At 39.1% G+C, this 27,909-nt stretch overlaps 1 protein-coding gene across 1 annotated transcript in view; it reads left to right on the top strand.

Annotated features, from left to right (window-relative positions):
- Positions 1-2,535: 2,535 nt before the first annotated feature.
- Positions 2,536-27,909, top strand: part of AK5 (adenylate kinase 5) — a 260,907-nt gene continuing 235,533 nt past the window's right edge. Inside the window, exons 1-5 of the mRNA XM_049616985.1 lie at positions 2,536-2,947; positions 7,268-7,454; positions 13,309-13,476; positions 17,969-18,138; positions 18,241-18,354. Of these exons, the coding sequence (XP_049472942.1) occupies positions 2,888-2,947; positions 7,268-7,454; positions 13,309-13,476; positions 17,969-18,138; positions 18,241-18,354 (699 nt within the window). The 5' untranslated portion in view covers positions 2,536-2,887. The remainder of the gene's footprint in view (positions 2,948-7,267; positions 7,455-13,308; positions 13,477-17,968; positions 18,139-18,240; positions 18,355-27,909) is intronic.

Below are 27,909 nucleotides of genomic sequence, written 5' to 3'. Positions count from 1 at the left end.
GATTCTCTCTGGCAACACCAGACATACAGTAATCATCTTGATTTGTTACAGCTTGTAGGAATACCTTGCCACATAAACAAAGAGCAATGAGCCATGAACCCCACACATACTCATATTTAGAATTTCATACCAGGCAATGATGCACCAGCTTTCCCATGACGAGCATGTATTTGTTTTCCCTTGTCCTTTCTCTTTCCCCTCTCCCAAACCACCAGCCTGGCTTTTAAGCACCATAGTTCTCTCACACAGCCTTTCTCTATGTGGCCACAACTTCCTTTGCAAGAATAATTATGAATATCTTGCTTTTCTCATACATTTGGAACACACTGAAAAGCACTGATTGTCAATGCATAAGGCTACCTGAAAACTTGCCATATTTCCAGTTACAGGGATACTTCATTTTATTACACCTTGCTTTCTTGTGCTTTGCATATATTGTTATTTTTTTAACAAATTGAATGTTTGTGGCAACTCTGTGTCGAGCAAGTCTATTGGCACCATTTTCCAATAGCATTTGCTCACTTCATGTCTCTGTGTCACATTTTGGTAATTCTTGCAATATCTCAAACTTTGTTATTATTATATTTGTTATGGTGATCTGTGATCATTGATTACAACTCACTGAACGCTCGGATGGTGGTTAGTATTTTTAACACTAAAGTATTTTTGATTAAGGTATGCAGATTATTTTTTAGACAACATTGTTACACATTTTAATATTCATAAACATAACTTTTATACCCACTAGGAAACCAAGAAATTCATTTGACTTGTTTTTTTGCAATACTCACCTTATTGCATTGGTCTAGAACCAAACCTGCACTATCTCTGAGGTATGCTTATACTGTTTTTCAGACTCCCTAGACTATTCATTTAGTGTAACGCAGTCTTCTTTATCCACTCTCTTCGTATAAGCAAGTTGCCATCCTTGCCTGGCTACACTAAGGTGCATTCAGAATTATATACCTATTTAGGTTACATTCTTCCCTAGGAGAGAGGGTGTAAGCTGTGCTCTGCCAGATTCTTGTCTGTAAAAGGTGACCTTGAAAGGCCCTGCAGAAAGTGGCCTCTTAAATCCTAGGTGCTTCATCTCAGCTGTGCCTGCTCACAAAGTAGGCTTCGTGCCATGGACTCTGGCACTTTTCAAGCATTGTTGCATAGGGAAGAGACAATGTTTAACTATGGCCATCACCTGCTCTCAGATAAGGTAAGGGATGTCAGAAGCTGGGATTGTAAATGTTGTGGTATATTCTGAGGGCAGAAATCAATTTCTGTGGAACTGGAACACCTGCCTCATTTAAGGCTACCATACGACATGGTTTCACAAGTGTTCAGGAAACTTCATTTACTTTACAAGACTCAGTTAATTCTTGAGTTCCCTCCCTTGGGTAAAACAGGATTGCAGCTATAGTTAAGGCTTCAGTGGCAGTTCCTTGTGTGACAAGAAATGGAATCAAGAAAAGATCTTCAAAGATGCACATGAAATGGACATTCAGACACTGGTTTTGGGAAACAGTCGCAGTGTTCCTCCTCTCCCTGGCAGGTATCAGTGGCCATCAGAGCCACCTTTTATCTCACACACCCTCCCATAGTGTCAGGCCCTGCACACAGAGGTCATATTCTCAGGGTGGCATAAACCATCTTTCAAACAGGCAGTGAAAAGACATCTTAATGGGGGAAATGAGTCATCCTGGGAGCTAGGAGGAGGATGGGTATACCTTGATAATGGCGTGTTTAATAGCAAGGTTCTCTACTCTTACGGCTGCCTCAGCGCACCATACAGCCCCTGGGTGCTCTGATGGCCCACCGTCCACTGACTACACACCCTTCAGATTCAATTAATGATGGCTCCCAGGCCACCCACCAAGCACATTTCCAATTTAAGCGGTCTCCAGCTCTCCCCGCCCCACCACCCACTTCTCTCCTCCACCTTCCCTCTCCTCTCTGTGGAGGTTAACTAGTTGACTACTTATTAATCCTTCTGTTAATGAAGATTCCAGCCTCACTCCATGCCCTTACACTGAAATCTGTAAGGATCTGTGAGCTTGACGGGGAAAAATTAGAAAGCAGCTAGCAAAACTTTCCTGAAGGATAGAAACACCCCAAGTCTAAAAATTATCTTAAGAGGATGGATTCCACACCATGGAATCCCCTTTTCTCCTTACCTCCAGCTCCCTGTGATGAAAGATTGGTAACCTTAGGAATACATGACAAATTCTGTAGCAATTAGGTTTCTTCCCGAGAACTCCAGGGGATGCAGGAGTAACTCTGTGGTGGCGGGCGGGGGTGGGGGACAGGTTCCTAGAACCCCTAGACTCTTCCTTTGGCCACCTGGTCCCAGGTTGCTGCGTCCCCTGGCCGCGCGCTTAGGGCAGCGCCGCGCCCCGGCGGTGGTGTGACTGGGAGAGGTGTGACTGAGAGCCCCCAGCGCGCGCCCGTCCCCACCCCCGCACCCCGTGCCCGCCCGCGCAGCGTGACTGGCCGCAGCCGCAGACCCGGCTCCGGGAGGCGCAGAGCGCGGCGCGCTGAGCCGGAGAGGCGAGCGGGCTGCTGCCTTGCGTCCGCCGCGCTGTCCGCCCTCCTCCGCTCCCTCCGCCCTCCTCTGGTGGCCGCGCTGCCTGGGAGCCGGGAAAGCCGCTGCTCCAAGCCCGCAGCTCCGGCGCGGGGACCAGCAGCGAGGCGGGGGCGGCGAGAGCGCGGAGACCACAGGCCCCGGGGACAGGCGGAGGGGGGCTCTGGCCTGGGCAGGCAGAGCTGAGCGTGGGAGTGTTTGCGGGTGAGATCCAGGGCTGCACCCGTGTTCTGCGCGGAGCCCGTCAACCCCAGCCCAGGTCGCCGCAGCCCGGGAACCTCCCCACCCGCGCCCCAAGGCACGCGCGGCACAGCCATGAACACCAACGATGCCAAGGAGTATCTGGCCCGCAGGGAAATCCCTCAGCTTTTCGAGGTAGGGGGCTAAGGCTGGCAGGCGGCCGGGAGGATCGGGGAAAGGCATCTCTGGGGCTCCGGGGTTGGGGGGAGGAAGCCGCGCCCCGTCCCACCTTGCTGGCTCGGGGCACAGAAGTGAAGGGGGGTGCAGAAGCTCGCTCTCCCGCTTGCCCGGCGTCGTCGCCGTTCCAGCGGGTTGCCGGGATCCTTGTCCGCTGGCTGGGCTCAGAAGCCCGCATCTCACTTGATCAAGTTTCAGTCTTCCAGCGGAGCTCTGGAAGCAGGTTGCCCTCGGCGTACCCCTCGGATGTGGAGGGTGGGCTGCTGACAGCCGTCGGCCCCGCTCTCTGGGGGTTAGGCCAGGCCAAGGCGGGTGCGCTGGCGCTCGGGAGCGAGCAAGGACTCCAAACGTGGGGGTCGAGAGCCCTAGCCCCTCCGCACGCCGCGAGGTCAGGACCCCGCGGTGAAGGGGAAGTGTGGACGGAAGCAGCTCGGAGGAAAGGGATGAAGATGCAAAACGCAAATCCAAACCCGTCGAGCGCAGCACTACCTCCCGGGTGGCAGGCACCCAGCGCTGCTATGCGCTTTCGGTGAATGAACTCCTGAGCACGTTTTCCGTTGCCTTGGAAGAGATCATTCTTTTTGCTCGCCTCTCCGGCTGTAGCTTTCGCCTGCCTTCTCCGGCCCACCTAGAGAAACCAAGTCGGAGAGGGAGCGGCAAGGCGGGCGTGACTCCTGTTGCTCTGTCTTCGGACCGCATCACAACATCATCTCCACCCAGGACCCCCGGGGAATAAGGACCACTTTGGGAATGTGGGAGAGGAGGCTTGAGGGATGAAGTAAAGGAAGCTTGGTTAGTTCTAAACCTCAGCGTACATCGCGGAGTCTTTTGCTTCCTTTTCTTCTCTCCATATTTGCATTTTGAAATCTTCCTGAATTCTGTGTGCTTTTTCTTTGGTTAAAAAAAAAAAAAAAAAATTGAAGGGAGCCAAGCTTCATAGATGGAGCCCTGAAAGGAGAAATTCCATACTACCAACCCGGCCCCCCATTTCTGAAAGATAATAGACTGTAGACTGATCCAATAAACCAAAGGTCATGAGTTCTTTCTCCTGTTGGGGGTGTGGGGGGGGGGGGGGAATCTGTTCTGCTAAAAGGAGTTTTAAAACACCATTTGGAAAAAGAATTTTATGCCCGTTTTTCCCAAATTTTCATTAAAATGGGCCACCATAATTGCAGATCTTCATTTTATCTCACCTCTGTAAGCCACCAGTTTCAGGTTGGGCTGAGGCCAAGGTTTCCAGGTAAACCACACACTGAGCACAAGCCTCGTGTTTGATACCCAAACCTAGCAAGTGTGTTACTCAGCCTTGAAAAGAATCAGAAGGTGTTGCGTAAGGACAGGTCCTAGGAGGTAGGTAGGATTCTTAAAGAGTTTTTTCTTTTCTTTTCTTTTCTTTTCTTTTCTTTTCTTTTCTTTTTTAATTTTCAAAGAGTAAACACAGAGATGAAGAGATGAAGGTTTTTGTTATAAATACTACTACTGAGATCAATTTCATTTCTGTGCTTCTACAAGAATAATTAGAAACATCTGCAGGACTGTCTCCTTATGGCAAAGTGCTGCTTAATAGTATGTCTATTTTCTTTATAAATATGGGTACTGTTTTTCTCTTTGGTAACCACAGAGATTTTTGATAGTTTGTTCATGAAAATCTACACTGTGTGATGCAAACACAATGGCAGGGGTTTTTGTTCAGGTATTATGCTTTTTGTTTTGTTTTTCTGCATGTGGATGGGATTTTTTAAAATAGTGCCCACCCAGAGAAGGAAGTCCATTCCTTTAGGTGAAATGCAGTAACACAATGTACTTAAGTGCAATCTTGGACAATTGGAAGACGGAAGATTACTGTGGTGACCTGCAGAGGCTCCAGAGGCTCCGTCCTTCCAGTAAGAATCTATGCTTTACCAGCACAAGATGGAAGTAAAACCTGGCAGCTCTCCATGTGATAAGTGTAGACAGAAAAACCAAATGCTTTGGTTCCAAACTGGATTTTCTCCGTCAAATCACAATATTGGTATGCAAAGTTTCTAAGTATACAGAGTTTATCAATTAGGTATCTATCAAACCAAAAATACTGCTTCAGCTGTAGATTTTAGATTAAGTAATTGCTATTGAATCAATATACTGTGAAACAACTACATGTATCTAACTGAGTCAGATTTGTTTAGGGAGGCTGGAAGTATATTTTCCAGTAAAAAAAAAAATATCATTGAGTATGTTCACTCTTTTTAGGCTGTAATAGGGATTTTAAAAAGAGAGACCTTGAGTGATTCCTATTGTAGTTGGATTATGTATGGGGTACAGATAATCTAGCATTTTCTTTTTATCCCATATCATATTTTTGCAAGATATATAGAGAGGAATATGTGAGTTTTGGAATCAAAAGCATTGATTTGGGAGACACCTGGGTGGCTCAGTGGGCTAAGCATCTGACTCTTGATGTCAGCTCAGGTCATGATCTCATGGTTCGTGAGATCCAGCCCCACGTTGGGCTCTGTGCACACAATGTGGAGCCTGCTTGGGATTCTCTCTCTCTCTCTCTCTCTCTCTCTCTCTCTTTCTCTCTCTCTCTCTCTTTCTCTCTCTCTCTCTCTCCCTCTCTCTGCCTCTCCCCGACTCTCTCTCTCAAAAAAAAATAAAGAAACTTAAAAAATATATTGAGTTGGAATCCTGGGCCTACAGGTCTCTAGCTGAATAACCTTGATCAACTCATTAATATCTCTATGTCATGGTTTCCTAATCTATAAAATGGGGATAATAATACCACACAAGGTTGAGAGTGCATTGGGGAAACTAAGGCATACAAAGACAGAGTAAGCACTGCCACAGTTAACTATATTAACATAGCAATGTCAGGAGTGAAACACAATGTGTGTGTTTGTGTGTCTGTGTGTCTGTGTGTCTGTGTGTATATAACACAGATCATGACACACAAACTGAATGTGAATGCCCAGATTAGATTTTCCTCTCCTTCTGCTGTGGAGCTCCTCAGAACATTCTAACTCACACTTTTTGGGATTTGAGAGAACAAATATACCTGGGAAGAACTGCCTACCACTTGGAGAAAATTGCACAAGAATAACCTGAAAATAAAATACTGTATTTAGCAAAGATGTCAGCCTTTCAAAGGATGTGTGTGTTGTGCATTAATAATGTATATTGGTGATAATAATCCTCTATGTTTTTTTTCCATGAAATACTGTAAAGGAAAATATTTTACACATCAGTCCAGTTCCCAGGAGTCAGCATTTCCAAATTTGTAGCATTTTTAGAAATGAGTACATGTGACATATTGGACACCAGGTTTTTCCTCTGTAATGTCAATAGATATAGTGGTGACTTATTATAGATCAAATAATAAAGCTTGAGGCTATGGTTTGAATACATTTTTTTTCCCTAGTTACAAAACAGTCCAATATGTACCTACCATGTGCCAGAGACAGTGTCAGGGGCTAGAGATTTGAAAAATAAAAGAGACCTACGCTGTGTTGTTGAAGAGTTTACAGTTTGGAATATGAGACCAACACATCAACTGATGGTCTTAGTATAAATGACAGGCAAGATGTTTTTTTCTGGGTAATATGGAATGCAAAGGAAGAGGTCCACAACCCAAACTGGGAGCTTAGGGGAGACTTCCTGGTAACAATAATATTAACTAAAATCACCAATATTTATTGGGTATTCACTATGTGTCAGGCCCTTAATATGTACTTTACAAATATTAATTTTTTTAATCCTTAAAAAATGCTCTGAGGTAGGTATTAGTACTCCTATTTTACAAATGAAGAAACTGAGGCTTGGAGGCTTTAAGAATGGGTAGGAATGGAGCACCAGGGTGGCTTAGTTGGGTAAGCATCCAACTCTTGATCTCAGCTCGGGTCTTTGATCTCAGCTCAAGTCCTGATCTCAGGGTTTTAAGTTCAAGCCCTGTGTTGAGCTCCATGCTGGGCATGAATCCTACTTTAAAAAAAAGTTGGGTAGAAATAAGATGAATAATGACTAGAGCATTTTTACACACTGCACTTTATCTGACTTTCATAGGGTGCCTCCATTTTAAACTGTGTAGTTGCCTGAATTGTTTAAAAGGCAGAAAATGCTGAGCTAAAAGTTAATTGGTCAAGAATTTAGGGGTTATCTTAATTACTCAATCAAATCGTGTTCATTAAAAGAAAATGCAAAGAACAAAAACAACCCAGAATTTAACAATGAGACATAAACTATTTTAACAAAGGTAGTTTGAAAGCATATTTTATGTGGGCATATTTTGTTGTTGTATTTCAGAGCCTTTTGAATGGACTGATGTGTTCTAAGCCTGAAGACCCAGTAGAGTACTTGGAAAGTTGTTTAAAGAAAGTCAAGGAATTAGGCGGCTGCGACAAGGTGAAGTGGGATACATTTGTCAGCCAGGAGAAGAAGACCTTACCTCCGCTCAATGGAGGACAATCACGGAGATCCTTTCTAAGAAATGGTAATGTATATGTAGAATAATAGTTTACAGTTACAGCAGTTCTCTTTAAAACATACCATATAGACTGTAGGCACTTATTTAATTTATTAGGTTTCTAAAAACCTGGAAAGATACTTGGCCCTGGAACATGATTACTCTCTCTGCTCCTAATTCTAATCGCCTCTGTGATAAGATGAACAAAATCACATACCACTGTCCAGCACTTCCCTAAGGGCTTAATGAAATTGTATACTTCTGCCTTCAATATTTTGCAAAATGAATTACATTAGGCAACTGAATTTTTCTTAACATTGCAAATAAGATTTTCCCAAATAAATGGATAGACAAAACTGTTACTCTGTAACAATTCAACATTTTTTTATTAGCTGGGAAGAGCTTGGAATAATGTGTTTCCTAACTCAGAGTTCATATTAATGCATCCGCATAAATGCATGTTAAGTTTATACTAGTTAATCCAACAAGTATTTTTTATGCAGCTATTGAATTCAATACATTAGATTAGGCATTTAGCTGCTATAAAAGAAGTAGAAGACATGAACTTGTCTAGCAATTTTAGGAAGAGTTTGGAACTAAGAATTAGAGTTCACTAGAGGAGGTTCATAGTATATTCTGATAGCTTTCTGAAATACATGCTTATCAAAATTAGTGGTTCAACATCAGCCAACCAGCCTTTAGACTCTGGATGAAATCAAGAAGTATAATAGTATGTGTAAAGTGGAATTTAGTTTCTAATCAAGGGAAACTAAATTCATTCTTTCCCAGTGGCCAAGATCATTATATTTTCAAAATTTGCACCATTTTCAAAAATTGTGCCGTTTAAAGTTTTAGCCAGACAGACAGAATTTGAAGTATTTGTAATACAAGTATTACAGTGTTTGTAGTAAATACGAAAGGGAGATAAGCCTTAGTTTGTTTTATTTACATGAGTCACTTAGATTTTATTTGCATGCAGTGTGGGGAAAAGACATAGTGTGTTAATTTTTAAGAAGCACACTCAGAGAGGTGCCTGGGGGCCTCAGTCAGTTAAATGTCTGACTCGGTCATGATCTCGTAGTTTGTGGGTTTGAGCCCTACGTAGGGCTCTGTGCTGACAGCTCAGAGCCCGGAGCCTGCTTGGGATTCTGTCTCCCCCGCTCTCTCTGCCCCTCCCCCACTCATGCTCTGTCTCCATCTCTCTCTCAAAAAATGAATAAACATTTTAAAAAAATTAAAAAAAAAGAAACACATACAGAAAGGGTAGGCAGAAACAACATTTTTTCAGAGACATCTTCATGCAGGAATCATCACTTGGTCATGTAGGCCTGAGTGTTAAGTGCCAGTTACCACTGGGGCACACCACTTAGTAAATTTCTGCTTCAGTGAACAAAATGATGTTTTCATGGGCTTGAAGTGTTCATATACTTTCCCAAGACAGCTAACTTACTTCCCAGGGTGTTGTCGTACTGGTGGAATCTGGCTCAATCTTAAATACATGACCCATGCCCTTGTTAAATCAAGTGAGATAAGTTTAGGGAGCCGCTTTAAGGTTTAGCCTTAAAGCACTAACAAACCTCAGGTATTACTGGATTTAGTCTAAAATATTCTTGCCTTTTAAAATTTAAATCTAACAGCATATAACATTCCATTAATAAAAAAGTGGCTCTCAGCCTGGGTATACAAAGTGACTGTTTTGCAACAAAATGAAGCCTGAATGCTTCTATTTTATACTTACTTGACTTGATGATACATAGAAACCAGGCAGACCAAGTGTGTAATAGGGAACAGTGGGGACTGTGGTCAAATTTGAGAGAACAGTCATTGTCTAAAGGCAGTCATGTACAAATTTTGGGAAAATGTTTAGCTGAACAAAACCCATCTTTGAGGCTATATTGGGCACACAAATGACAAGTTGGAGCTCCTGATTTAGCAGGATAAGCTTAAACAGGAATGGAAAATGTGGATTTAACTTTAATTAGAATTAAAATTGTTTGTTAATTTTAGAATCTCGGTACTTAATAATACTTTACCAGAATTCCTACTCAGAGATCTTTTAATTAATCATCAAATAGAACCTTTCAATGTATTATGATGACAAGAATGTCTTATTACCTTCCTATATCTAGGATACATGCTAAAAGACAGAAAATGGTTTCTAAATAGACTTTTCTGTAATAAAATTTATTTTATCAAATGGTTTACACACTTGTGCTATGTAAGTTTTAGCTATAATTTATGGAATATATTATTAAGTTAAAGAAAACTGGTAAGTTCCCAGTAACTTAAAGCATGATTATTTGTAGAAATAAAAGGTGATTCATGCATACTTTGCTGAAATATTGACATAGCTGTGCTAATATATAATTATTATGAAAAATTATTCTATGAAATAAAACATTTTAACCATTTAGGCAAATTACTTTCATACATAAAAATATGATAAAAAGCAAGGATAAATTATTGACTGATACTTCTTTAAAGGATTTTACTATACATGTGAGATAAGCATCTTTTTTTTCCCTGCCAAACAATTGAACAAATAATTTGTTATAAATAAGAGTTCTAGTCCCAAAGTCCCAAATGTCCATAGAGCTTCTGTTCTGGAATATCTCATTGTCATCTTATACTCAAGATTTTTAAAAACAAGTGTAGCATATTTGCTTCAGTACCTGCACTCCTTTCTCCTTTTCTTATTTCCATGAAGTCAGTCAATGAGTCAGTTGACCATTAAAATGACCATTTTATTGAGCACTACTGTTGTCATTCTTTTAGGACTGAGGATGCAGCCACCAAGAAAGAACAAACATGGTACCTGCCTTCATGCAGTGACCTAGAGGATATAATGCTAAGTGAAATAAACCAGACAGAGAAAGACAAACACTGTATGATTTGTGGAATTTAAAACATATGTGGAATTTAAAACATAACAAACTAACAAAGAAAAAAAGACAAACAAAAAACCAAACTCCTAAGCACAGACAAAAATTGATGATCGCTAGAGAGGAGGTGATGGGGGGGGGGGGTGGATAAAATAGATAAAGGGATTAAGAGTCTACTTGTCTTGCTGAGCACTGAGAAATGTATAGAATTATTGCACCATTACATTGTAAACCTAAAACTAATATAACACTATGTTAAGGATACTTCAATTGAAAAACAAAAAATAAAATTTTAAAAGAAATTAAAAAGAAATGCTTCGTAAATGCTGTAGGAGTATAGATAGACACCCTATACAAGTCTGATGCATATGCATTATATATATGATATATATACATAAAAATTTGGTATAGAATATAATGCTGAGGTTATTTTTTTAAAGAATTTGTATAAAATTATATTAATCAGGAATAATTTTTAAAATAAAAATGATGGGGGCGCCTGGGTGGCTCAGTCCGTTAGGCGTCTGGCTTCAGCTCAGGTCATGATCTCAAGGTCCGGTCCGTGAGTTCAAGCCCCGCGTCGGGCTCTGTGCTGACCGCTCAGAGCCTGGAGCCTGTTTCAGATTCTGTGTCTCCCTCTCTCTCTGACCCTCCCCCATTCATGCTCTGTCTCTCTCTGTCTCAAAAATAAATAAATGTTAAAAAAAATTTAAAAAAGATAAAATAAAAATGATGAAGTTGGTGATTATTTTGACTATGGAATAAAAAATATTAATGGTGACAAAATATGTAAACAGAAGTACAATGGGTGCTATAGAAAATACCATATGCTATAAAATCAACCATATTAACAGGGGAATAGATCCAACCTAGGCTAGGGTTCAGGGAGGCTTCCTGGAAGAACTGATATGCTAATGCTTGGAGACAGAAAGCTGAGTAGGTGTTAGCTAGAGAAGGATGGAGGAGTTTGAGTATATACCAGGGAACAGAGAACAGGAGTTCCTAACATAGAGGAAGAGGCTATGATATAGAAGCCCACTATTTCTGGATCAGAAAAGAGAGAGCAGAAAGATGGCATATTAAATGCAATGTGTTCTTTTTTTTTCATTTAGACTTGAACCCTGGCAATTGTTTTTTGGACTGTCACCTCCTTTCATGTCACAGATCCCAACCCTAACCATATTCTTCATACCCAACCACTCATGTCATTTCTCATGCTGCCCCTCCAACTGAAGCCTTCATTTTTCACCTGTTACTCCTGACCCCTGCTGACTCCTGGCTGCTATTCTTTCTTCTCTTTATCTCCCCACTTAAATTTATTCTAACCACCACCAGATTAATCTTCCTAAAAAATGTATTTCATATTTTATTATGTCACTTCTCTACCCACCCATCCCCCAAATCTCCACTGGCTTTCTACTAGATTGAAGCTAAACCCTTTACCCTGGTGGTCAAGGCCCTCCACCCTGTGGCCACACTCTGCCTACCCATCTTCTGGCTTTCCTTTATGGGAAACCAACTATTTCAGCAAGGCTATTGTCTTTGTTACTAATTCAACAAATATTTATTGGACACTGACTATGTGCCAAGATAGTTCTAGATCCCAGGGATATGGTTCCAGATAAGTAAGTCCCTCCTTCCTGGAACTGAACATTCTAATGGGAAAAGACAAACAATGAATTAATAGACACCTTTCAGATGATGAAGTAGTAGATGCTGTGTAGAGCATTACTAGAGTGATGTCCTTGAAGTTAACTATTTGAGATTAAAAAGTCAGTAAAGCCATATGATAGAAGGTGTCATTTGAGCTGAGGTGTGAATGGTAAGCAGCAGGCAGCCATAGGATGGCATCAGGAAGAGTATTTCAGGCAGTGGATTGTGGGCACAAGCTTGTAAGCAGGCAGACCAGTAAAGAGTCTATAATAGTAGTCCAGGTAAATGATGGTGGTTGGGGAAAAGTTGTAATAGTGGAGAAGGAGAAAAGTATATGCATTTGGGATACATTTTAGAGATAAAGTCTATGGCGGTAGATATGAGTGGTGAGGGAAGAAACTAATTGAGGATAATGCTGAGAGTTTTGTCGTGTTGGGTGTAGCAATTCAGTTTCAAGGCAGAACAGGATACCGTTGTCAGTACCTTTCCTATCATACACCCTTTCTAGAATTTTCTAAAGAATAATCACTATCATTTCAGACTACTCTTTTCATAGAACTGAAGTGAGTCCAGTGGGTTAGCAGTCAATGAGCTCATTTATTGTATCAACAGAGAATGAACAGTTCTACCTGATCAACACCCCAGAAAGAGATGTGAGCATTATGCCATGCTAAAATCCAGTAGTCCCCACAACCAAATCCCTCATGGAAGACCAAGTGACTTCCTGTCTCTTTTGTGCAGGTGCCTTTTGGGTAGTTAGGGCTTCTCTGTGCCTCCCAGAGTACTGACACTTAGGGTGAGGAAGGAAGGAGCCATGACCATGTGAACCACAGTTGAGCCTTGAACAACACGTTAGCTGTTAGCTAATAACGAGTTAGCGGCTGTGAACTTGTGAGAGTTGTGAGATTCTATACTACAAACTGTAGGGAGCACCATTTGCAGAGATCAGGATGTATACAAACTACCAAGTAAGATTAGGCAGTGCTTAAGAAGGTTCCTCCAGAACAGGGGTTGGCAAACTATGACCCATGCCCTGAGTCAGGCTCCTTACCTGGTTTTATAAATAAAGTTTCATTGAAACACAAGCTCATCCATTTGTTTATATATTGTCTTTGATCACTTTTCTGCTACCATAGCCAACTTGAGTATGAGACTGTTCAAATCTCAACATATTGAATGTCTGGCCCTTTAAGAAAAGTTTGCAGGCCACTTGTAGGATAGGGTCTTCTTCAGTTGAAAAAATCAAACTCATTTAGTTTAAAATTTTTCTTCTGCTAATTGGCTAGTACAAAATCTGTTTTATTATGCTTTTTTTCCCGTTTCAAAGTTATCTTACTCTTTTGCAGTGATGCCTGAAAATTCAAACTTTCCATATCGGCGGTATGATCGTCTCCCTCCAATCCATCAATTCTCCATAGAAAGTGATACAGACCTCTCCGAGACTGCAGAGTTAATTGAGGAGTATGATGTTTTTGATCCTACTAGACCTCGACCAAAAATCATACTTGTCATAGGTATGAGGACAGAAAGTAAAATTCTTATACTATTGCTATCTTTGCTTATATGTTTACATTTCAAGAAATTACGTTTATTATGTTTATTTGCAAATACTGAGTTGGATAATGACAAACAATAGAAACAAAAGCTCAAGAGACAGTAGATGGAAATATTTTAGTGTAATTTTTCATAAAACAGAATTGTTATAATTATATAACCTAATGCCTATTCCACTTTTATAGACTCTCATTACAATGTCCTAGAAATTGTCTACAATGAATTGAAAGTATTAATCTCTTCAATATTTATTGTCCTATGGTAGAAGTTTTCTAAACACGATGTGGCTTTTTTATCTTTTTACTCAACATATTGAATTTTTATTCACTATTAACCTTAAAGGGAAATAATAATAATATGTTGGTAAAGACACATATAAATGAATCATCATTGTAGCAAACTGGCACCTAAAATAAAGTCTGAATTTTGATGTTTCAGACCAGCAAATCTAGTAGCATAGTGTTTTACAGAGCACCTACCATTTGAGTATTTATCAAAATAATAATAACAGTTAATTTTTAAAATTATTTCTATGAATAAGTATGAAAATATCAGTCTGCTACCATTGCACAAAAAACAGATATGCAAAATGTTTAATTTTCATAAATTGCGTTTTTGACTGTTCTTGCAAATCCCAACTTCCTCAAAATCTGTAAAAATCATGAAAAGACCTGTGAACACGTAAATATGTGATCATTGTCTCACTTTCCAATTTGACTCAGCTTTCACAGAGATGACCAAAAGCAAAAATCTAGTGTGAAATGTTCAAAGCTATTCTAGTCAGTAATTGTTAATAGAGGGCAAATGAATACAGCCCATGTAAAGAAGTACTGTTTCCAGAAGATATAATGATGATGACAATTAGGAAGAAAGCATGCAAATAAACACACCAAGCTATAACAAGAATCTAAGTTCACCAGACTAGAAGGAGTGACATTGGTACATCTCTAAGTGTAATGAAAATGAAACTGCAAATATATTTAGCCCTTACTGTTTAAAATAATGTTGTAGAAAGACAGTATAATTTTTTTTAATGTTTATTCATTTTTTGAGAGAGACAGAGTGTTAGTGGGGGAGGGGCAGAGAGAGAAGGAGACACAGAATCCAATGCAAGCTCCAGGCTCTGAACTGACAGCACAGAGCTCGACATGGGGCTCGAACTCATGGACCATGAGATCATGACCCAAGCCGAAGTTGGATACTTCACCAACTGAGCCACCCAGGCACCCCTGTAGAAAGACAGTATAGAAACTGGGTTTTTTAAAGTCATTATTCTTATAGCGTATGGTAGCCACCGTTTGCCATAAATCTCTTTCTATTCTTGAAAATGGAATTTTGTGTATTGTGTGCTTAAAAGTTTGATGTCCGGGGTGCCTGGGTGGTTCAATCGGTTGAGCGTCCAGCTTTGGCTCAGGTCATGATCTCACGGTTCATGTGTTTGTGCCCCACGTCAGGCTCTGTGCTGACAGCTCAGAGCCCGGGGCCTGCTCTGATTCTGTGTCTCCCTCTCTCTTTCTGCCCCTCCCCTGCTTTTGCACTCTCTCTGTCTCTTAAAAATAAATAAACACATTAAAAAAAAAAAAAAAGCTTGAGGTCTTTACCCAGAAGATGAAGAAATGCTTTATGCTACAGGTGAAGAATAATCGGAAATTATTTCACAATTTGATAATGAAACATTCTTTCAATTTTATTTTTCTTTTTGCTGTTACTAAAATATTGATGATTATTAATTGGACAAACAAATGGAGGCTTGATTGTACATGAAAAAGGTGTAATACCAAAATGCTCTCGAGTAAAACAACACATATGTGAATTTTTTCTGTATTGCGAATCTTATATGAAAATGACTAAAATATTTCAGTAAACTAAGATCTTTGAAGAAGATATAAATGCTTCAAACCTCCTCCGCTTTGAAGAACTCCACAGATCTTTTTTACTCAGTAAAATCAACTTGCTTCCCACAAGCGTGATTCTGGTTTTACACTTATACACTATAAAGTTTTATGTATTCCAAGAATGATGCAGAACCAATGAGTGTAAATAACTTTTAGAACACTGAGATATTACAAGAAAGGAAAAGCCAAATCCATCTGAGAAAATTGGGGCAATTTTATGACTTTTGAGAAATTATAAAATAATTGTACCTGAATCTTACAAATTTTTATTAGTACTAGCCTAAAAAAGGAGTGGAAGAGGTACAGATACCCACATGGTATTACATTCAAATAAAGAAAATTTCCCTTCTGGTGATGCAGACTTTTTTTTACAGTTAGCCTTCTCGGCACAGATATGAATCTCTCTTATGTTAACATAATTATTAAATCTAAGAGTTAGATGGATTCTAATATTTATAAGTATTAGAGATAAATAAATAGAAAAAGATTAAGCTCACTCTGGTTTCAGAGAGAAGAAAGTAAAATTAATTTGTTAGGTAACTTCATTAATCAAACTTATAATAAATTAAAGCTATTCTCTCTCAGTTGTGCTAATCATGTGTTTGTGCTGTCTGCTATTTGCTTCCATGAGTTGACAAACTTTTTTTCTTGAAGGTGCCATAACTTTCTTAGCATATTTGATTTTTTTTAATTCAGTGGGATTTTTAATCTCTTAGTTTGATGGTTTGTGAGATAAAGCGTGGAAATATAGTTTATGAACGGTAACATTCATGCTTCAGGGATCAAATTAGCTTAAATTTGATAGAGTTGTTCATATAATTTTTACTTCAAGCCAATCCATGATTTGCACATAGGTTAATAGGCCAAAAACAGCTATTTAGAACCAAAATTTTGCAAAGTAATGAATTTAATTTAGGAGTAGTTCATAGTATTAAATCTAATAGGATAAGATTTAGAGTTTCTTAGAAAGGGAGTGGTTAAAAATGTAAACAAATTCCTATCCTAAGGTTCATAAAGCAATAAAAAAGTGAAAGCCGTACATTAGTTGGTATGGGTGTTAAGAAATGATTCTCATTAGTTGATCTTAGAATTCTGCATTTAAAAAAAATTTTTTAATGTTTATTTTTTTAGAGAGAGACAGACAGACAGAGTGTGAGCAGAGGAGGAGCAAATAGAGAGGGAGACACAGAATCTGAAGCAGGTTCCAGGCTCTGAGCTATTAGCACAGAGCCCAACGCGGTGCTCAAACTCACAAACTGCGAGATCATGACCTGGGCTAAAGTCGGATGCTTAACCGACTGAGCCACTCAGGCGCCCCTGCACTTTAAAATTTTTAAAGAGGAAATAAGCCCTGGACAGGCAAGTCTACCCACTCGGAACCCCTCTTATAAAAAACAAAACACCTGTCCTTTTTTACTTACATTATTTGCACAAATTAATCACTAATTATGTATTAAATGACTTCTAATCCCTGCCAAAACTTGACATTGAATTAGTAGGGAGAATATCAACTCACTTTTCTATTGAATTTTTATTTTCAATATTGCTTAATAAATTATAATTATTTTCAGTGAATATTACCGAAACAGTTCATTACTTATTAGACGTTGACCTTTAAAAGCATTTTGTCTACCATCAATAACTTATGCTTAAGTGCTTGAAAATATTTCATTTTGATAATCATCAAGAAGTAATAAATCAAAATCAGACTGTGCTGATTGCTATGTGCTTTATTTAGAAATTTGTTCAGACTTTAGATTCCAGTCAGTCTAGGTTGTTTGGAAATATAAATTAAAATAATCTAATGTGATTGGAAATAAAATCTGAGGTATATATTTTATAATTATTTTAGTACTTAAGCTTCTAAAAAATAAATGATGATTACCAATGATTAGTATTGAGTAAGGTTGCAAAATGTTAATTATCTCATACTAATGTATCACGCAATCAAAATTATCATGAGCTCTATGAAGTTGTTCTAAGGACCTATTCCATCCACTCTGCATATTCATTGCATAAAACTTCTTTGGAATTTAAAGGAGATGAAGCAAGGAGACACAGGAACAGAGTTAAAAAATTTTTTAAATAAGTTGTGTCAATATTGATGTGCCTTTGGTTTGAAAAATAATTGTTACATTTCACTAAATGTCGCTCCTTGTTGGCACCGAACACATTTCTGTTATTTTGATCATTGTCTCTTGTATCTCTTAGTTTTTCTTTGATTAGAGAGGGAAAAAAGATGAGATTTTTACATAGAAGGCCAAGAAATGATTTCTTTTAAATGCATTGTCCAATTTTCTAAATTAGTTATTTACTAAAATAGGTGAAGGAAAAGGTGTCTTTTTCATCTAATAAAGTTGATCATAATTCTGTGCTTTCCTTGGCTAAGTCTATACTTGCTCTGCGTTTAAAGGTTAACGCTGAGAATGGCACAGGTGTAAAGTTGCCCACCCTGCTACTATGATCTAGATTCTGCATCTCAAGGTGGAGTTAGTTGTACAAAAAGGAGTTTCTTATTGTATCAGAAGGTCACAATGTTGCCTGTTTTACATGGTAGGTGGTCCAGGAAGTGGAAAGGGTACTCAGAGTTTGAAAATCGCAGAACGTTATGGATTCCAATACATTTCGGTGGGAGAATTACTGAGAAAGAAGATCCACAGTACCAGCAGCAACAGGAAATGGAGTCTTATTGCCAAAATAATTACAACTGGAGAATTGGCCCCACAGGTATTGTTGTGTAATTTGTTTCTATTCTGTGAAGATTTTTATACCAGTTGTGAGTGTAAGTTTAACTAACTGTGGGTTTTTATATTTTTTTATTTATAAAAGGAAACAACAATTACAGAAATAAAACAGAAATTGATGCAAATACCTGATGAAGAGGGCATTGTTATCGATGGATTTCCAAGAGATGTTGCCCAGGCTCTATCTTTTGAGGACCAAGTAAGAATGTCTTTTTATATTTTAAATGACCTACTTTTGTATAAAATTTTGAGGTTAAAAAAAAAAGATTTCTTGGAAGATGTGCTGTTATTCTGAGTGAATTCTGGTCTTCAGACAGGCAAGTACCCAGTATGGGTTGGCAGAAGGTCATTTCCTTGGCAGACATGCCTAAAAATTGGAGACAGTCTCTGCCAAAAAAGAAGAGATATAAACTAATAATAGAATTCGTTATTTTTATTAAAAAATGCAAATCTCTCTAAATTTTATTTCAAAATACTTTTTCTAAGATCTTTTAAAATCTTTAATTACTTAAAACAAGCTTGTTCCATACTGCCCAGCAAAAATAAAACATCACCCTATATCTACATTGTTACTAAATAAGGAAGCCCTCTTCACTGGGGTGTAAAATACTAAACCACCTACCTATTACAAGGTAGGGTTCAGTTTGCCCAAATTTACACAAATTTCAGTAGACTATGCATGCTCAAAACCTAATACATATATCTTTAAGGGAAATAAATCACTTAAAATACTTTGTATATTTAATCTTTGAAAAGCCAAGGTGACTGATTTTTCATATAAAAATTTTAATTACAAAAATAACATGTGGTCATCAAAATGTTAAGTCCTGGTGTACAAAGTAAACGTCCAGGGGGGTGGGAGGGAGGGGAGGTGGGTGATGGGTATTGAGGAGGGCACCTTTTGGGATGAGCACTGGGTGTTGTATGGAAACCAATTTGACAATAAATTTCATATATTGAAAAAAAAAAAAAAAGTAAATGTCCATTGGGGTGCCTGGGTGGCTCAGTCGGTTAAGCATCCAACTTCGGCTCAGGTCATGATCTCACAGTTCGTGGGTTCGAGCCCCGCGTCGCACTCTGTGCTGACAGCTCAGAGCCTGGAGCCTGCTTCAGATTCTGTGTCTCCCTCTCTCTCTGCCCCTCCCCGGCTCCCACTCTGTCTCTCTCTCTCAAAAATAAATAAACATGAAAAAAATTTTTTAAAAAAGTAAACGTCCATTAATACCCTACTTCCATTCCACTGCCCTTCTCTCCTGAGAAATAGAAATACTATAAAGCTTGTTATATATCCATCTAGGCCATATTCTGTATGTTAAACACACACACACACCCATGTGTGTACATGTGTGCATGGTCATATAGAAATGCATTTAAAATTTTTCATAGCTATTTCCAAATGGTCCTCCAAAAAGTTTTTTCTAAGTTATAGTCCCATCAATATTGAGTGAGAGTAAATTTGTCCAGACCCTTTCCAACTGGATACAATTCATATTTAAGATTTTTGCCAACCTGATAAGTAAGAAACAGTAGTCTTTCAGCTTTTAAATGTACATTTCTTAAGTTACTACTAAAGTATATTTTCAGATACTCTACTGACCATTTGTATTTCTTGTGTGAATCACCTACTTTCCTTTGCCTATTTTGTCTCTGAACTTGTTTATCTTTTCTTATTTAAATAGGCTTTTAACATATTACAGATATTATATCAGAGGATACAAAGTCAAATAAGATGTAAATTTATGTATTATATAAAAGAAGTATGGATTTAGGCAGTTCAAGGCCAGAAGACAGCTTCATAAAGCCTCTTTTTGAATATTCAGGTTGACTGTTTGGGGACATCTGTTGTGCTGGAGTGTCTTTCTCCCCTCTTCAGGCTTTCCTCTCCCCACAGTAGTCCAGGACCTCTGATGCTTTCTCAGTTTAAGGGCTCGGTCTAATTGCTCCATCCCTGACAAGAGAAAAACTAGAAAAATCAATTTTTTCGTTGTTGCTGTTGTGTCACCTGATGTTGCTGTTGAAAATGGGTGCTATGGCAGCCGTTCTGCATGATTCTTGGCTATTGGTGGAAGCATGATAGCCAGGCAGGCATTCCCACTCAAAGCCACTCAAACTATGTATTGAATGACATGCGTTTGGCAGCCACAAGCAGGAAAAGCTTCTTGATTTTTTTCTCTCTATTGCCTTTCAAATATACTGTGAATCTCTCTCTTCTCCCTTGAATAATAACTCAGGCAGACCTCAAAGCTCTCCTGGTCACTTTAAAATATTAACAGATAGTGTTGCTTTCTGGTATTAAAAAGCCCAGACCACAATTACATCTCAGTAAAGCTGGAAAAAAAATTTTAATAAAAAAAAAACAGTCCAATATAAAATAAAAATTTCAGTTTTTTATTCAGTTTAACACATATCTGCTTGGGTCTGATTCAGCCTCAGAAACCCAAAGTGATGTTCTTCCCATTGAAATTCTTCCCATCGTGGCTTATGGTGGGGCCAGTAGTGGGCAAGGGGCGGGAAATACATAACTCTCCAGCAACTCTCTGGATACCTGATCTATCTCCACCTTCTCTCATACAGCCTCAGGTGATGGGCCAAGCATCACAATACTGGTTGGGGACACCTGTTAGGAAGTTCTATAGGACAGTCTGGTATCTCTCTGTAGAATATGCAGTCACTTGCATTTACTGTTCTCAACCATACATTTGAGGCTGGAAAAGTCCAATTTAACATCTTTCTTAGGTTCGCATTGTAATAGTCTAGAGGATCTTGACCTCTATAAGCAGAACAGTTGTGCTGAGGTTGATGCCCCCATGGCTGAGCTGCCAGAGTTCAGAGGGTGCAGAGGCAAAGCTTAAGGTATTTATGTAAAGCAAACTGTTAGGGTCAGCCCTGATTATTCCATGTCCTATGTAGGCTTGAGCTCTTGTGGTGTCTTTTTTTTTTTTTCTGGTATCATTTCTGACACCAAACGTGTGCAGATTTTCCATACCAGTTCTCCAAACCTCAATACCAACGAGATATCTGATAATTGAATTCAACTCTGATGCTAAATATCCAAGTTAGTATGGACCCTAGAGGTTAAGTGCTCAGTCCCATGAGACTGCCTGCACTTCAGAGGTCAGACACAAGGTCCAAGGGCCACCTGTACTTCTGTCCAATCACCTACAAATTCTGGGGTTCCCACAACACCCTTGTCAGTTTTGATGCCAACTCAGGAAAATGCTTTACATACATGTAGGGGATTATTATAAAGGTACAACTCAGGAACAGCCAAATGGAAGAGATGTGTAGGGCATGGTGTGGGGTTGTGAATGTAGAACTTCCATGTTCTATCTGGGTGCATCACCCCCCACCCAGCACTTCAACATGTTCACCAACTCAAAAGCTCCCCAAAGTTAATTGTTGAAGAATTTTTCTAACCCTGTCTTTAACCTCCTTCCTGGAGATCAAGGAGTGGTGTTGGAAGTTCCCACCTTCTAATATCATTTTGATCTCTCTGCCAACAAATCCCCATCCTGACGGTATTTGGGGCCCTGCCCAGAATCACTTTATTAGCTTAGATTCAGGTATGGTCAGAAGCTGTTCATTAAGAACAACAAAAGATGCTACTAGCACTCAGGAAATTCTGAAGGTTTTAGAAGCTCCATGCCAGGAATTAGGGACAAAGACTAAATATATATTTTCATTATACCACAACTCTTCAAATTTTTTCTTTAACCAGCAATTTTTTGTGTGTGCATGTGGACATGTATACACAGGTGTGCAGAAGTTTCCCCCAAGACTTCCTCACAGGTCCAGGGTATAGGAAGACATGGATTTCCAATTTCAGCCATATACTAGCAATGGTCTTACCATTGTAAAAAAAACAAACAAACAAATTAAAAAAAAAAACCTAACATTTAAGTGGCATATAGGACAAAGAAGTGTATTTTTTCTCCTAGGGAATGGTGTCAATGTGAACAGTCCAGATTGACTGGGCAGCTTTTCTCCTTGAGGTCGTTTAGGGACCATGGTTCCTTCCAAGTTGTTGTTCTGCCATCTCCTGGGACACTGTCATCATTCGTATGGTCGAAGCAGGGTTGTCACCACATATGGCTTCCAACTGGCATGTGAAGGGAAGAGAATATGAAGGTCTGAAGGTCTGAAGTCCCAGATCTGGATAGTGGCATCTACCATTTCTGCTCACATAGCATTGTTAAGAATTTCGTTAGGCATGTTGTAATTGCAAGGCAGGCTGGGAAATATAATCCAGCTGGTCAGCCAGGTGCCTGGCTACAGTTTTATTCCTATGGAACATTGGAGAACTAACTAGCAGCTTCTGCCACAGTTTGCCTCTCTGGCCATTCAAATGTTGGCATGCACTTTTCTTCCTACACATAGAATGTACTCACTCGCTCCCCAAGGAAAACAACCAGGGTCCCACCGTCTAGATCAAAAGTCAAGAATCTCTACTTGATGTACAGTTCTCTCCATTAAGTCCAGATTAGACTCTTCAGCCACTTACAGACTAAACATCAAGTTGTCTTCCCTCCCTGCCACCAATAAAGAGTGGAAGAACAAGACCAGGAGAAGTGAAATAAAGGCTCCTATTCAGAAAAGGGAATTTTGGCAGTGTATATGGTAGTCACTGAATCATAGCAGATAACAAATCCTTTCCTGGGTTAGCCCATTTTCAACTCCTGGTTCTCTATTCTCTTCTGAAGCTGCTGGCTTCTGAAAAATTCTTCTTGTCCATTAAGCAGTGTGGCTACATGACAGTGATGTATTGAGACTGTGCCCTCCTTGGGTGCTATTCTTTTTTTTTCTTCTTTTTTTCTTTTTTAAATTTACATCCAAATTAGTTAGCATATAGTGCAACAATGATTTCAGGAGTAGATTCCTTAGTGCCCCTTACCCATTTACCCCATCCCCCTCCCACAACCCCTCCAGTAAACCTCAGTTTGTCTCCATATTTATGAGTCTCTTCTGTTTTGTCCCCCTCCCTGTTTTTATATTATTTTTGTTTCCCTTCCCTTATGTTCATTTGTTTTGTCTCTTAAAGTCCTCATATGAGTGAAGTCATATGATTTTTGTCTTTCTCTGACTGACTAATTTCACTTAGCATAATATCCTCCAATTCCATCCACGTAGTTGCAAATGGCAAGATTTCATTCTTTTTGATTGCTGAGTAATACTCCATTGTGTGTGTGTGTGTGTGTGTGTGTGTGTGTGTGTGTGTGTGTATACACCACATCTTCTTTATCCATTCATCCATCTATGGACATTTGGGCTCTTTCCATACTTTGGCTATTGTTGATAGTGCTGCTATAAACATGGGGGTGTATGTGTCCCTTCAAACAGCACACCTGTATCCTGTGGATAAATGCCTAGAAGTGCCATTGCTGGGTTGTAGGGTAGTTCTGTTTTTAGTTTTTTGAGGAAACTCCATACTGTTTTCCAGAGTGGCTGCACCAGCTTGCATTCCCACCAACAATGCAAAAGAGATTCTCTTTCTCCGCATCCTCGCCAACATCTGTTGTTGCCTGAGTTGTTCATGTTAGCCATTCTGACAGGTGTCAGGTGGTATCTCGTTGTGGTTTTGATTTGTAGTTCTCTGATGATGAGTGATGTTGAGCATTTTTCATGTGTCAGTTGGCCATTTGGATGTCTTCTTTGCAGAAGTGTCTATTCATGTCTTTTGCCCATTTCTTCACTGGATTATTTGTTTTTTGGGTGTTGAGTTTGAGAAGTTCTTTCTAGATTTTGGATACTAACCCTTTATCTGATATGTCGTTTGCAAATATCTTCCCCCATTCTGTCAGTTGCCTTTTAGTTTTGCTGATTATTTCCTTCGCTGTGCAGAAGCTTTTTATTTTGATGAGGTCCCAATAGTTCATTTTTGCTTTTGTTTCCCTTGCCTCCAGAGATGTGTTGAGTAAGAAGTTGCCGCGGCCAAGATCAAAGAGGTTTCTGCCTGCTTTCTCCTTGAGGATTTTGACGGCTTCCTGTCTTACATTTAGGTCTTTCATCCATTTTGAGTTTACTTTTGTGTATGGTGTACGAAAGTGGTCCAGTTTTCCCAGCACCAATTGCTGAAGAGACTGTCTTTATTCAACTGGATATTCTTTCCTGCTTTGTCAAAGATTAGTTGGCTAAACGTTTGTGGGTCCATTCCTGGGTTCTCTATTCTGTTCCATTGATCTGAGTGTCTGTTCTTGTGCCAGTACCATACTGTCTTGATGATTACAGCTTTGTAGTATAGCTTAAAGTATGGGATTGTGATCCTCCTGTTTGGTTTTCTTTTTCAAAATCGCATTGGCTATTCAGGGTCTTGTCTGTTTCCATACAAATTTTAGGATTATTTGTTCTAACTCTGTGAAGAATGTTGGTGTTACTTTGATAGGGATTGCATTGAATATGTAGATTGCTTTGGGTAGTATCGACATTTTAACAATATTTGTTCTTCCTATCCAGGAGCATGGAATCTTTTTCCATTTTTTTGCATCTTCTTCAATTTCTTTCATAAGCTTTCTATAGTTTTCAGCATATAGATTTTTCACCTCTTTGGTTAGATTTATTCCTAGGTATTTTATGTTTTTTTTGTGCAACTGCAAATGGCATCGATTCCTTGATTTATCTTTCTGTCGCTTCATTGTTGGTGTATAGGAATGCAACCGATTTCTGTGCATTGATTTTATATCCTGCAACTTTGCTGAATTCATGGATCAATTCTAGCAGTTTTTTGGTAGAACCTTTTGGGTTTTCCATATAGAATATCATGTCATCTGCGAAGAGTGAAAGTTTGTCCTCCTCCTGGCCAATTTGGATGCCTTTTATTTCTTTGTGTTGTCTGATTGCAGAGGCTAAGACTTCCAATACTATGTTGAATAACAGTGGTGAGAGTGGACATCCCTGTCTTGTTTCTGACCTTAGGGGGAAAGCTGTCAGTTTTTCCCCACTGAGGATGATAGTAGTGCTGGGTTGTTCATATATGGCTTCTATGATCTCGAGGTATGCTCCTCTATCCCTAGTTTCTTGAGGGTTTTTATCAAGAAAGGATGCTGTATTTTGTCAAATGCTTTCTCTGCATCTTTTGAGAGGATCATATGGTTCTTGTCCTTTCCTTTATTGATGTGATGAATCACATTAATTTTTTTGCAGATATTGAACCAGCCCTGCATCCTAGGCATAAATCCCGCTTGGTCGTGTGAATAATTTTTTTAATGTATTGTTGGATCCAGTTGGCTAATATCTTGTTGAGGATTTTTACATCCATGTTCATCAGGGAAATTGGTCTGTAGTTCTCCTTTTTAGTGGGGTCTCTGTCTGGTTTTGGAATCAAGGTAATGCTGGCTTCATAGAAAGAGTTTGGAAGTTTTCCTTCCATTTCTATTTTTTGGAACAGCTTCAAGAGAATAGGTGTTAACTCTTCCTTAAATGTTTGGTAGAATTCCCCTGGGAAGCCATCTGGCCCTAGACTCTTGTTTTTTGGCAGATTTTTGATTACTAATTCTATTTCCTTACTGGTTATGGGTCTGTTCAAATTTTCTATTTCCTCCTGTTTCAGTTTTGGTAGTGTATATGTTTCTAAGAATTTGTTCATTTCTTCCAGATTGCCCATTTTATTGTCATACAGTTGCTCGTAATATTCTCTTATTATTGTTTTTATTTCTGCTCTGTTGGTTGTGATCTCTCCTCTTCATTCTTGATTTTATTTATTTGGGTCCTTTCCTTTTTCTTTCTGATCAAACTGGCTAGTAGTTTATCAATTTTGTTAATTCTTTGCAAAACCAGCTTCTGGTTTCATCTATCTGTTCTACTGGTTTTTTTTTTTTGGTTTCGATAGCATTAATTGCTGCTCTAATCTTTATCATTTCCTGTCTTCTGCTGGTTTTGGGTTTTATTTGTTGTTCTTTTCCCAGCTCCTTAAGGTGTAAGGTTGGGTTGTGTATCTGAGATCTTTCTTCCTTCTTTAGGAAGGTCTGGATTGCTATTTCCTCTTATGACCGCCTTTGCTGTGCGCCAGAGGTTTTGGGTTGTGGTGTTATTATTTTCATTGACTTCCATATACTTTTAATTTCCTCTTTAACTGCTTGGTTAGCCCATTCATTCTTTAGTAGGATGTTCTTCAGTCTCCAAGTATTTGTTACCTTTCCAAACTTTTTCTTGTGGTTGATTTCGAGTTTCATAGTGTTGTGGTCTGAAAATATGCATGGTATGATCTCAATCTTTTTGTACTTACTTAGGGCTGATTTGTGTCCCAGTATATGTTCTATTCTGGAGAACATTCCATGTGCACTGGAGAAGAATGTATATTCTGCTGCTTTAGGATGAAATGTTCTGAATATATCTGTTAAGTCCATCTGGTCCAGTGTGTCATTCAAAGCCATTGTTTCCTTGTTGATTTTTTGATTAGATGATCTGTCCATGGCTGTGAGTGGGATGTTGAAGTCTCCTACTATTATGGTGTTACTATCGATGAGTTTCTTTATGTTTGTGATTAATTGATGTATATATTTGGGTGCTCGCACATTTGGCGCATAAATGTTTACAATTGTTAGGTCTTCTTGGTGGATAGACGCCTTAATTATGATATAATGCCCTTCTGCATCTCTTGATATAGTCTTTATTTTAAAGTCTAGATTGTCTGATATAAGTGTGGCTACTCCGCCTTTCTTTTGTTGACCATTAGCATTATAGTTGTTTCTCCATCCCCTTATTTTCAATCCGAAGGTGTCTTTAGGTCTAAAGTGGGTCTCTTGTAAACAGCATATAAATGGGTCTTGTTTTCTTATCCATTCTGTTACCCTATGTCTTTTTATTGGAGGATTGAGTCCACTGACATTTAGAGTGAGTACTGAAAGATATGAATTTATTGCCATTATGTTGCTTATAGAGTTGGAGTTTCTGGTGGTGTTCTCTTGTCCTTTCTAATGTTTGTTGCTTTTGAGATATATATATTCATCTTTTCTCCCCTCAGAAAGTCCCCCTTAAAATTTCTTGCAGGGCTGGTTTAGTGGTCACAAACTCCTTTAATTTTTGTTTATCTGGGAAACTTTTTATATCTACTTCTATTTTGAATGACAGCCTTGCTGGAGAAAGAATTCTTGGCTGTATATTTTTCTGGTTCAGCACACTGAATATATCCTGCCACTCCTGTCTGGCCTGCCAAGTTTCTGTGGATAGGTCTGCTATAAACCTGATCTGTCTTCCCTTGTAGGTTAGGAAATTTTTTTCCCTTGCTGCTTTCATTATTCTCTCCTTGCCTGAGTATTTTGTGACTTTGACTATGGTATGCCTTGTTGATGGTCAGTTTTTGTTGAATCTAATGGGGGTCCTCTGTGCTTCCTGGATTTTGATGTCTGTGTCTTTCCCCAGGTTAGGAAAGTTTTCTGCTATGATTTGCTCATAATCCTTCTACCCCTGTTTCTCTCTCTTCCTCTTCTAGGACCCCTATGATTCTGATGTTGTTCCTTTTTAATGAGTCACTGATTTCTCTAATTCTTAAATTGTGCTCTTTTGCCTTAATCTCCCTCTTTTTTTCTGCTTCATTATTCTCTATAAGTTTGTCCTCTGTATTGCTAATTCTTTGTTCCGCCTCATCCATCCTTGCCGCCACTGCATCCATCCGAGATTGCAGCTCAGTTATAGCATTTTTTATTTCATTGTGGCTATTTTTTACTGCAGAAAGGGATTCTAATCTATTTTCGACTGCAGCTAGTATTCTTATTATTGTGATTCTAAATTCTGGTTCAGACATCTTGTTTGTATCTGTGTT

The sequence above is a fragment of the Panthera uncia genome, assembly GCF_023721935.1.
Source record: "Panthera uncia isolate 11264 chromosome C1 unlocalized genomic scaffold, Puncia_PCG_1.0 HiC_scaffold_4, whole genome shotgun sequence".
Classification (NCBI taxonomy): domain Eukaryota; kingdom Metazoa; phylum Chordata; class Mammalia; order Carnivora; family Felidae; genus Panthera; species Panthera uncia.
The sequence above is the reverse complement of the archived record's forward strand: the minus strand, read 5'-3'. Positions and strand labels throughout refer to the sequence as shown.